The sequence below is a fragment of the Solea senegalensis genome, linkage group LG3 (assembly GCF_019176455.1).
Source record: "Solea senegalensis isolate Sse05_10M linkage group LG3, IFAPA_SoseM_1, whole genome shotgun sequence".
Classification (NCBI taxonomy): Eukaryota; Metazoa; Chordata; class Actinopteri; order Pleuronectiformes; family Soleidae; genus Solea; species Solea senegalensis.
In genome coordinates, this window is record NC_058023.1 from 13,880,047 (window position 1) to 13,892,678 (window position 12,632).

The 12,632-nt window shown below is 37.8% G+C and overlaps 1 protein-coding gene across 1 annotated transcript in view; it reads right to left on the reverse strand.

The window, feature by feature from the left end:
• Nucleotides 1–11,035, reverse strand: part of LOC122766125 (phospholipid-transporting ATPase ABCA1-like) — an 87,522-nt gene extending 76,487 nt beyond the window's left edge. Inside the window, exons 1-7 of the mRNA XM_044020765.1 lie at nucleotides 10,871–11,035; nucleotides 6,508–6,637; nucleotides 3,409–3,502; nucleotides 3,049–3,190; nucleotides 2,800–2,927; nucleotides 1,014–1,141; nucleotides 134–331 (exon numbers count right to left, since the gene is read on the reverse strand). Coding sequence (XP_043876700.1) covers nucleotides 134–331; nucleotides 1,014–1,141; nucleotides 2,800–2,927; nucleotides 3,049–3,190; nucleotides 3,409–3,502; nucleotides 6,508–6,573 — 756 coding nt within the window. The 5' untranslated portion in view covers nucleotides 6,574–6,637; nucleotides 10,871–11,035. The remainder of the gene's footprint in view (nucleotides 1–133; nucleotides 332–1,013; nucleotides 1,142–2,799; nucleotides 2,928–3,048; nucleotides 3,191–3,408; nucleotides 3,503–6,507; nucleotides 6,638–10,870) is intronic.
• Nucleotides 11,036–12,632: the final 1,597 nt, after the last annotated feature.

Genomic DNA, 12,632 nt, shown 5'->3' on the forward strand with positions numbered 1-12,632 from the left:
TATGTGCACAATTTGTATGTGTCAACATAAATGTATCTGCATTTACTTGTGAATACCTAAAAAACAAAAAAAAAGCGTTGTTTGCTTAAATATTATGTCTATTGCTATTATCTGTAGAGGGTAAGAGGCTCACCTCAGAAAGCACTTTCCTCACATCCAGATTTTGCAGGAGTACTTGCTGGGTGTTAATCAGCTGCTGTTGAGTGAGGGAGCAGCTGACATTTTGAAAAGCCTCTTTTTCAGCTCGGCTGCGAAATTGGACATACTCATCCAGATCTGTCCCCTCACACAGAATTGTCCTCAAGTTGCCTGGACTTGGAATGCCTATGAGCTGGAAAGCAAACATAGGATACACATTGACAAAACAAGCAAACTCACCCTCCGATCTTCTTTCCATACGCACATACACTACAGTGACGCAACATTATAATGATACCCATGCATGTACAGTAGATGCATACAGACAGTTGATTTGTAACATTCCAGACAGCATACGGTAATGCCAAGCAAGACAGGATACACAGGCAGACGACGGATAATGACTTGCAAAAAACAGTACACAGAAAACTTTTATTTTCGGGGGGCACCGAGGACAATTTGCACCAGAACTACCCGCAGCCGTCAGAATGCCTCACTCAGACAAGGGACATGCGTTTTCACTATATTTTATCATCCTTGTCATTGTCAGTAAAACATAAGTACCTTCTTTCAGCTCATCCAAAAACTTTTAGAGACAATTTACATACATTTACATTTTCCTGTTGCTTGTTCATTTCATTGTAAATTACCTGCAGTAGACAATTTCAAATGATCATTTTGTCAACTAAAATATATCTTTTTGGCTTTGATGATAACTGGTTAGACAGAGGCAGCAGCAGAGGACATAGCACACGGCACTCCTCAAAAAATAATGAAACGTGTTTTAAATGTTACACATCAGCAGCTGGAAAAAATAATGTTTCATTGTGGTTGGGTTTCTTACCGCAGCACGGTGAACACACACTAGCACTTACTGGATTGATGTTAACTGTTGCATTCATGAGGCTCTGAGCAACTGTTGATGGCACAGACAAATTCTCTCGAAGGTACGTGGAGAAAGTCTCGTCGTCCCTCAGGACACTCCTCAGAGTCACTGGTTGATCTTGAACACAACATTGGAAAGTAATTACTTCACCAAAATGACAAGTGATACAACATAAAATAATTTAAGCAGCAATGCACATAAGATTGAACTGTATGGTGCTCAAAAGTGGAAACAGAATATTTAAAAGGAAAAATATATTTGCTTATTTTTAATGTGAGCTTTGATCTCATAGGTTGACCAAAAATCCTCTAGTTACACTTGTGTTATTTGGTTTAACAGGTACCCGGAGAGCCTGTTGTGTGTAGCCACCCCATTGCAATAAAGTTGATTTGAGCAAAGTACAATAAGATTTATTCTCTTGCGGGTCTCTGTGTTCAAAACCACAGCAGAGTATAATGTTATCTGTAATGTAATCTGAACAAATGAGTTATCAGTAGCATCCTGAGTTAGTTTTGTTATACGTGCTGTTTTAAGTGGAATTACACTCTGATGACTTTCACTTTAATGTAATACTTTAATGCTTTCTAAACAACTGTGTCCATTAAAGCATTCTCTGGTACATAGGGGTCGAGAGCTTTCGTTGCATGCATGTGTGTGTGAAGTGAGACAGTCTGCTGCTTAACATGTGCCAGTCACAGAAGGCCCGTTTCAAAACAAACTATCTGTTGTTATACACACTGGATGTTGTGGTTAATCACAGCGAAGACAGAATTACAGTGCATTCGAACATATTTTATATGTAAACACGTTTTCTGAAAAGCCAGGATATGCAGTTGAGGTGATGAAGTACTAACACTATTACTTTCTTGTATCCAGATGGCCATTTAATTAGATTATGCCTTTTGTACGTGTAATATATGAAAATAAGTTAACCAACACAATGAGGGGAGGAAGTGACTTTCACTGGGTTGGACAAGGTTGAGTCAAGATAAATGTTTTATTAAGAATAACAATCACTCAGTGTTGTTTGGAATTAATTTTGCGGTTTGTTGGACTGGCTCATCATTAAGAAGTAGAACATAATCCGATTTCTTTCTGAATACCGGTGGATTTCTGAGTGAAGTGACCACCTTTTAATCAACCCTTGGTAAAAAAAAAAAAGAAAAGGGGACAACACAATCACCGTTCACACCCACCATCCTAGTTTCCCCCATTCTTGTTCATGACCTTTTTGCATTCTTGCCTCAGATAGTGAATTCTATTAATTATGGCCAGGCCTAGATCTTTGATGGATTTAATCTTGTATATTATAAGCTCACGACCCCACACTGCAAATCCTCCCCTCCCCCTGCCTTTTTGCAAATTAGGTGCCGTATGAAAATCTGAATATCATCAGGCTAAACGAGTCTGATGCAAAGCAGCAACTTATCAAGACAAACGATCTGTCAGTCTGCATGGGAAATTGCATCGTAAATAATCACACGCCATTGTTTTTGAGGGATAAAGGGGAACAACAAATCCTCCAACTTGTCAGCCACGTGAAGGGGATACTTTTCTTGATAGAAGGTACTTAAAGACAAACGGAATGAGGCTGGGTATTTAGTCTAACAATCGTGATTTTTGAACAATTACAAAGCAGCAATTTAGCTTTTATATCATAAAAGAACAACCGACACTGTGAGCCCACTGCTTTCAGTCAAAATCCGTGAAAACAAGCTCATCGTGGTGGTGCCACAGGCCAGTGCGTTAAGAATTTGATATTCAGGTCTTCTTACCATTACTAGGATTAGACTGTGACAAGACTGAAGCCCACTGGTCGATGTCATCTGCCAGCAACTGCGTCTTCGTTAGAATAGATCTGTTCACCAGGAGGTTTTGCAGCTCTATCAACACTCCAGAAATTCTGGTAAAACAGACAAAAAAAAAAATCATAAATTGGCTGAATGTGTTCGATATATTCAAGAATCACGACAACACATTGTGATTGATCTTTGAGAGAGAGGAGAGTATATTTCCACACATACATGGAATTGTTGAAGTTGTTGACCTGGCCTGGTGACTCCCCTGGTGTTGGGTAGTTCATACATGGATTGTTGATGTTGCAGAGCATACCCTGAAGCCAGGGCAGCACACCAGCCGATGGCATGGCTTTATTTGGGTAGTGACCTAATGGAATAGATGAATACTTACTCAACTTTTCTGCTGTCTTTAAAAATAGATCTCATCACAAAGGTTACTGTGTTTAAGTGTTTTTCCTTTAAATATTCATGTCCGTAACATTTTCAATATGCACTGCTGCTTTGAGTTATGCACATTGAAGCCATTCTGCAGATTTAAATGTCTTGTGAAACAGAATTCAACATTAAAACTGCATTTTTACTTACATTGGCCTTGGTAAATAGGCTCATTAGTGGACCGCACCCACACCAGTATGATGAAGAGAAACAGAGGCCATATCACTTCAACGACCAGTCGCACCTGCAAAAATCATAGTTTAAAGTTTTCAGCAGCAAGGACTGTCCAGCAGTGAGCTATTGCAATGCTGCAACTCATCTTTCCTTGACTCTTCACCCGACAACCTCAGCCATCTGAGCTTTTATCCATCCATCTGCACAACATTGCAAAACACACACGCGCACACACCCCCTACAGCCCTGCACTCACTCACTGAGCCCTCTCTGCATACCTCGGCTGACCCGCCCACATGCTCATCCGTCTCTACATCTCTGGTGGAGTGACCTCCTAAGAGGAATCAGCTGGAATCAGTTCCACTCAGCCAACCTCTTGCCACTGCTTTTGTAACATGTTCAGACACTGTATCTGATGACACACTTTAGACCTGTATGGGATTTTTGTCTCCATAATTATACTGGAGGGCAAGCAGAGAGGAAGAAAATACAATAACATGTAGTGCTTGTTATGCCACAGCCTCATAGCAACCCTATGAATTAAGCTGAGGTTTACGCACTTGTTTTTATTCAGTTATAATTGGGAATATTGACATATCATGAATCTTGTGGAGTTTTGTTAGTGAGTTACAGAGAAGATAGTGGTAAATAAAAGCGTCCTGTAAATTTCAAAGAAACTGAATTCAGTCCTTTAATTCTTCCCGGTCTGTGTGTCACAGAGGATGTAGTTCTGCTGAGAGGGTGAATTATCATAATGTATTCCAAAGAAAAGGCATGGAGGGGGAACACAGAGATCAGGGGGACTTTCTCAATGTCTGGCTCCCCAGGCATTTGCCATGAGACACCAGTGTCTTTGTGAATAGATAATCTCCTCCTATGAAATTATATGAAATACTGGACCATAAAATCAGTTTCATGCCTGTTATAAAATCTTAAAATGCTTGGTGAGGCATTCATATAATTGGTCATTAACCTCCACAAGCCCTCCAGAATCACCATTGTCCTTGCTAACTCCCACTGGTTTTGACTAATAACAATATTTCATGTTGACATAGGGCAAATATCCTACTTTCTAGGCAAAAAAAAACACCACTTTTTTTTTGAAATTTTTTTTTTTTTAGAAAAACTTAGGTAGTTATGCATGTTTCTTACTGATATAAAATGATAGCACCCTCTTTTTTCTGCTAATGGATAGAATTAAAAGGGGAAAAAAAACACACCAAGTTGCAAAACTGCAAATTACTCTGCTTTGACTTATTCCAAGGACGTATGAACTTTGATGAAAGTTCATGCTTGATTATTATTATTTTTTAAATTTTAATTTTGTGAAGATCTATTTCATTCTGCTCTGGTAAGAGACACACTGCTGAACACAATGTGGCCCTTTGTATCATTCCTACACTATCTGCCTGGAAAAATGACTCATACAGCAAACTACAGTAGATACCTTGACATTCTTCTGACCCTTGTTGCAAAACATTGTGTCATTTATCTTTATGCAGCATGTGACCAGAGGGCAAGTGTGGATGACATCAAAGTCAGTAAAATCCTTCATACACTTATTGATAATGTGCAGACTGATGATGAGGAAGTGAGAACCGAGTTACGGCAAATGGCCTTGTAATGGAAAAGGGCTGTGGCTAAAACCTTAAAAGCAAGGTCAGAATATTGTTTGAAAAGGGTTTTAGATTTGGATTTAATGCAAATAATGATAATTAAACGAATATACTTAAATAAACAATCTGTAATTTGCAAGTGACTCTATTTAAACAGATTTAACAATTAGTCCAATCTGTAGTTTAGTATAATGTATTTTAATTGCAATAGGTGCAAATACTTGAAGCTTGGGCAGTAAAAGCAATTTAGCTGTCAATGTAAATGTGAATGATAACGTGTTAGTTGAATTATTTTCTATATAAATAAATAAAAGTTACACCTTAACCTCAGCAAAGAATGAAGCTACGCTCTCTCTACGCTCTGCCAAACAAACATGTTGTTGCCTCCCTGTGAAACCACTGGCTTCCTCCACATATATAAAAGCAAGATGGCAAAGGCATACATGAAGCATTCAGGTGAAAGTGACCTTTCAGAAATTTCTCCACTGAAGAAACTACGATCTTTAGATAAGGAAAAGGCCTCAGACAAAGAAAAAGATAATGCATTTTCTGAGATGTGAGCGCTACATACTGCCACAGGGGCTCCAACTTGACTTTGAACTTGGATTTTCTTTTCCTCAGTGTAACATAATGGGAATAAAATGTTACTGGCCAGAGTAAGCATGATAACGTCAGTATTTTATAAATTTGTTCAGCAAATGTTGAGTATTGCTATTTGGCTCACTGCCAGCATTGCTGTGGAACCACAACAATGCAATTGGCACTAATGGTTTTGGTTGTATTGGTTTTATGTCAGCTCTTGTATACAAATGGTAACTCTATTGAGAATACAAAGGGAGTGGGAGATAATAGCCAAAGGATGGGTAGGTGTGTTTTTCAAAGAGTCCATTGCTATAGTACAGCATCTAGGGTCAATTAATATGAAGCTTCATATATAACTGTAAACTATTTGAAGTGTCATTTAGGTATGGAATGAGTTTACTTCTGTAAACCGTGATGACACAAAGTCTTTTTGAGAAGAGGCTCTGGCAGTTTGTAAAAGGGGCTTGAGAGAAGCAGAAGTATTTGCCCTTCAGACAAAGCATTTAACATTCGTCACTCCTTATCCACTTCCATTAGGCCAAAGATTGGCTTTGTTAGAACTTAAACACAGGCAATGTGCCATACTGTGCAAAAGAGATACATTTCCAAAAATTGAAGGTGACACTATGAATTGGTTGGCATTAAGTTTAGATTGTCTTGTTCTCTAGTGGGAGCGTTAAAGAGACTCCCCTCTGTAGGAGAACATGTTTGTTTTTTTTGTAAACCCCCCCTTATTACCTTCCTCTCCCATGAATAACTTACCCGTCCTTGATAACACACATCCCTGGGACCATATTCACATTTTACTTCCATTGCTGACCAAGTTTAGCAGATATATGTTGATTTTTTTTAAGGAAGATGGTGAGCACAAGTGTACCTTTTGTCTCTTCCGGAGAATGAAGTTCTTCCAAAGGAGCAGAGAGAATTGCGTCGAGAGACCCATTATGGCTTATCCTGGCAATAGCTTGCCAAAGCGTCGCTATGGCAACTGGCCCACTTAATAAACCCTGGAGGGAATAAAAGGTACAGTTTGGTTTTAATACAGAGGAGCAATGCATCTTGGGGGAGTGCCGCTAATCATTTCCTTCCCCAGGCCTTCAGGCTTGTGGTGCAGCACCTGTTTTGAGGATTACTAACGAGACAATCTACACTCAAAACAGGCCTATGTCTCAGCATATAGTATAGTGGTAACATACTAGTTTGAAACTACCGTCTTAAAATCATAATCAAAAATCTTCCTTTACCTCTTACACAATTCTTCTGTAAAAAAAAAAAAATTTTTTTACTTTTAATTAGACCAAAGATTACTGTAAAACATTTATTTGAGGTTTTATAGCCATTGAACAGTGATTACACAGACAATAAACAAATAGATAGCCTTTCTATACTCGATCACATTTCAGTTTTCATCAAAACTCCATTACTGACTAAAACTCAAAGACATCTTCATTTTTTGGCTTGAAGCTAATGCTAGTCTATAGCTGTACATTAGCATTAATAGAAGGACAAACAATGCTAATAAAAATGATGTATATCTTCAAGGGGCAGGAGCCAGAAAAGACAGAAAAGGGACGGGACAGAAAAGAACTCTTTAGTATTTCCCAAATTTGTGTTGGATTTATTTCAACAAAAAAATGTCAAAATTACCCCTTTGGGAGTTCTTGAGTTAAAAAAATACATTAGAATTAAATGTTCTCACCACAACTTTAAGCAAATATACTATACATTTTACAGAGCAGCTGCTGTGAGGGAGGTGGGGATCGGGTTCACAACTTAAGTGTAGTCCTGACAAGTTTGCTCCCTTTTAACGCTCCATTTCTTCTTCCTGAACAGATTCCATCTCCTCACTGTGTGTTCACATTATTTACTACGAGTTTGTGGATGGGGAAAGTTAAAGCTCCTCACTTTGAAAGCACCAAATAAGCACTCTAATGGAGTAAAGCAGAGTGTTCAAGGCCAGTCAGTATTCTGAAATGTTAACAGGGCAGGAAAAGACTTCATTGACTGTCATTTTGTTTATAATGTACCAGTTTGTAATGTTATAGAGAAGTGAATTGAAATTAAAATTGTATTCTGCTGTTGTTAGGCTTACACTTAAAAACTGCAAACAATCAGTCTTTAATGTACTTATAATCTACCATTATTTAGCCTTCAATCCAGTAGTTATTTGTATACATTTTGGATGAGATGGTAGTTTTGGAACTACACAAGAGTGAAATGGTCCATGTCTTAACAGAGAGGCCTAGTACACACATGCACACTCAACTCCATCATACAGTATGCTTGTACAATTGCAATACAATCGCATTGTATTTAAGCCTCGTCTTTCGAAAAATGTAATGTACGAGAGGACAGAACTTTGTACCAGGGTTACCAACATTATTGAGAGTAAAGCGTCAAAAAGGTGTGCGTAAATTGTGTTCATATCTGAGAAAAGAAATGGAGTGCAAACCTGAGTGTGTTTTGAAGAAAAGCCTAACTAGATTACTCATTTTTAATTCCACATCAAAGGAAGTGATAAAAAAGTAATAAGAGACGGTATGATTATGATTTGCATTGCAGCTGCACTCTTACAAATACAATAAACACAACTCTCCAGAGAACAAAGCACAAGCAGTGTGAAGATCATCATTTTAATCTACGACTAGGGGCACACTGAAATTCTTTTTTTTGCCACTTTTTGGACTTGTTTTTCTCAAGGCTGTCACCATCAGAAGCTATCATCAGCTTTTCATGGTATCATTAGTTCCAAAGACAACCCAGAGAAAGGGGCAAGAAATAGAGAAAGGACGTGAATGCAGTGATACAAAAAATAAAAGTAAACTATTGAGAGAATATAAGTGCTGATGCATGCCTGGCATTTGGGGACTAGGGACAGCAAAGAGCATTATTTCAGCCCCTAGGATGATAGAAAGAGTAAACAGATATTTGTCAGATACAGCATGAGCACAGAGGACAGCAGAGAATGCCTGAGACATCAGTTGCAATGCCCTGCTATAGCTCTGTGAAGGCTATAATGGTCCCTGTGCTCTTATAGTCATTGTTATTTCACCCTTTCTAACGATGTCTATCATGAGCTCCACCCCAAGTTTACTTTAGCAGGAATTCATATGCTACACTATAAGATAGGTTCAAAGAGATATGTATGTTTTGTTTTAATTAAGAGTAATGTGATCCTAACTAACTTGAATCATTAATGAATGAATTTAGTGGGTAGGTTTGTCAGTCACAATCATTCCTTGCAGTACATTTCAATCACCATTCATTTATATATATATATATATATATATATATATATATATATATATATATATATATATATATATATATATATATATATATATATATATATATATTATTTTTATTTATTTTTTTATTTTTTTTATGTCTGACAATTTTAGATGAAAAAACTACACTTTGCACTTTTTTTCATGGTTCAGAAAACAAGAAAGTGTAAACTTACATAAAAAGGGAACAACACATCAGTCTACGTCTACTAGAGATCAACTGCTCATCAAATGCATAGTAAACTACAGGGAAATTTCAGACGCTTGGTATCACCTGTTTACATTTGTGTTATCATTAAATAACACAAATGTAAGAGACCGAACCAAACCAAAATTTGCAATAGAAATCAGGGAAAACAGTGCTCTGAAGATTCCTCAGCTTTCTATGGGGACTGGGTCTGAACTGTGAGATAGTTTTCGTTTTTGTCTTGAGAGAGACTCCTGTGAAAGGCAACAACACAATGCAGTTTGAGAATATGGAGAAAGTCATCTGTATAAACTGAACAAAAAGACAAAAAAGAGAGCATTTGTTATCTGTAAACTTATGGTAAGACCTCTTTGTATCATTCACTTGTACAACATTTTTTTAATTTGCTACACTGGCAGGATCGTAGGGTTAGGATTAGTTAATCACTAAATGTTCTTACTAATGAGACAATGTCATGATTCTAAACCCTGATGTTAGTAAATGTATGACTTGTTTAGTCTGAAGAATCTGGCTACCTTGGTCACACTGAAGTGAGTGAGAAAAAAAAAAGTGCTGCTTTTCTTCAAAGTGTTTAATTATCCCCTTAAAATGTTTCAAACATCAGATCATTTAAACTTGCATGACTTGACGACTCTGGTTGGTTGATGTGAACATCTGGTTTTTAATTTACACCTAAAAAAGCTCTCTTTTCACAGCCTTCTCGAAAGTTTGACTGTGTCCTTGTATGAGTGAAAGACACGAGTAAACACTGATGCAGCACTAACCAAGTCTAACTATTGATACATTCAAACACTACAAACCTCAGTAACACGGCAGCCAGGATCTTAAATTTGCATCGATATAATGTAACTTGTTAAAAGACTGCATGTTTTTCTCTTCTATTGCTAACTCTGCCTTTTTGCACCAAACTTTACTTGTCATCTCAAATACTTCAAACTGAGATATTGGAGTTTTTTCCTCGATGCAATCACTGGTATGAAATATGTCAATACAGCTAATTAGTTTAAGAGAAGTTACATTTCTAAGCTCTGGTAATTGAGTTCCCTGTCAATCACTTTAACAGCTAATTAGTCATTCATTAGAGAGAAATGAAAGTGATATCTAAAAAAAAAACATGACGGGATAAATGTTAGCACTTAATAAGTGATTAACACATGTCATTCAAGAATAATGTATTTAACGATATAGTCTACACCGTATGGTTAATATAATTATTCTTGTACTGTACTGTAAGACGGCACTAATGTAACACTGTATCTGGTGCTGCCTCTTCTCATAGCAGTCTATTACTCTATGTAAATCATTAGCATGGGGTGAGATTGCTCAGCATGGGTTAAAGTTCACGTTCATGTTTTCCCTTCTGACTCAGCAAACAATGTTAGACTACGAGAATGTTAAAAAGTGACATTTCGGTTATTAATGTAACCAAACACAAAAGCCATCTATTGCATTATTTCTTTCTCAACTGCTTCACATCCGTTTTAAAAGCAGCCAGCCTGAAGACCAGTTTAATAAATGCTTTCAAATCTGATAAGCAGTTCTCAGGGCAGTCTTTTTGATCAAATACAGACAAGTGGAGGAAAACAGAGACAAGTGTTTAGATTCCCAGGCCTGAGCCTGAGTTAGCCTCAGGAGTGGTGCGCAAGCTACAACATCAACAACAACAGAAGAAAGACAGCATCACAGAATGCTTCACAACAAAACATGTGTCCTGTTAGAGAAAACAAACAGTCAAGGCAGCCTACCTCCAAGCTGTTTGATCCTCGCCCATCAGCACATCTGTGAGGCCTAAAGACAGGTTTGACCAGTTTTAACTGCAGGGCCTTACACCTCACTCAAAAAGAAACTCTTTACCATCTCTTTCTCTCTCTCACGCTATCTCTCTCACGGCTGCCCGTTACCTTTTACCTGGAGTCATAAAGTATGTAAATGACCTTTGCTGAGCCTGTCGTAGCAACTGTAGCCACAGTAATGTAACAGACAGGAAGCACACAGGTGGTGTACATAACAGTGTCCCTGTAAGCTTAGCCCAGTAGCACAGCACATATGTCTGCTTCTTGTACTCTTGTCTCAGTCACCTGATGAGGCGAAAAGGGTGAACAGGAGCCTTGCCCTACATTTCAAAAGCCTTGTTTTTGTATTCACACGCTCTGTAAGTTTGTCTCACGGGGTGTCTCGCTAAAGTTCGGAATTTAGTCACCTGTTGACTTAGCACAAATTATTCATGAGCTAATTAATCCTAGTTTTTAATAACTGAAGCATCAATTACAGAGGTTAGAGACCAGATGGGATCATGGGAAGTGCATTTATTTACTATGAGTCAGAGCCAAGCTGAAAATGTTGATGTTGTTGATGATCAACGGAATGTGTCACATGGGGAGGGGAGCTAAGTGCATTGACTGTGTAGTTTTATAGCAACTATATAATTTGGTAACAAGGGGGCTAGGAGTTTATTATGCTAGGTGATAAAGAACAATTCCAGGTGCAGTGGGAGGATATAATCATGCAAATGAGTTGGGTGTGTACTTAGAAAGAAGACAGGAAATAAACAGGACAGCATCACCCTGTACAGTATCGATCAGGAAAGACATCACCAAACCAAAAGTAAATAAAACACTAAACATTAAAATCCATGTCAAGACAAATTTTGTAATAATCCATTTTGTACTAAAAGTAGCGATCATATTTTTAAAGGGGCAATCTCAAAAAGTAGATAAATGTGCATTTATTATCATGATTGCGATTGAACTCACACTTTTTCAAGCGTTTCGAGAGAAAAAGTATTGGCCCCGAACAATCACTCATAGGTCATTCTGTCATGAGGAGCCTACTCTCACTTAGTTCCACACACTCTCATTCATAGAAGGTAGGTGAAACCTCCACTGCCCAAAAGTAATTGCATGGACTAATGAAGTGCTGCTGCTGCTGCTCGAAGGTGCCAACATGGTGGAATACATGTGCTGTTCCCAGGTCAGTAAACCTTGTATTAATCTACCCATTCGAATGAAAAACAAGGCTCACATTTGCAACAGCACTATCTTGTAATTTTGTTCCAGCACACCATAAGGAAGAAAATGATAATAGGAGCAACCTGAATCTAAAAAGAAGAAACATGCTGAGGGCTACGAACTGAAGAGGTAGATACAGAGTATGAAGAGTAAAAGTCCTTAAAAAAGCTATTTTAAGAAGAGCAGTTAAGGAAAACGTTGATTTAATCATTACAGCCACTGGGGAATAAGGCATTGGCACATTATTTATTGTCTTTTGGGTGTTTGCGTAGAATGATGGGTAAGCGATTTCTCATACTTGAGAGATAAATTATAAAAGTGAAACAATTTACTAGTTGTAGAGGCAAAATGTCCTACACTGTCTACACAGTACTCCTGTAGACGAGCTACATGATAAAGTTGAATAAAATAGCTAATCTCACATTGTAGTACACTTACCTTATGATAACACAGTTAAAAAAAAAGCAACTGGCTCTCCAACTTTAATACCCCCATATAA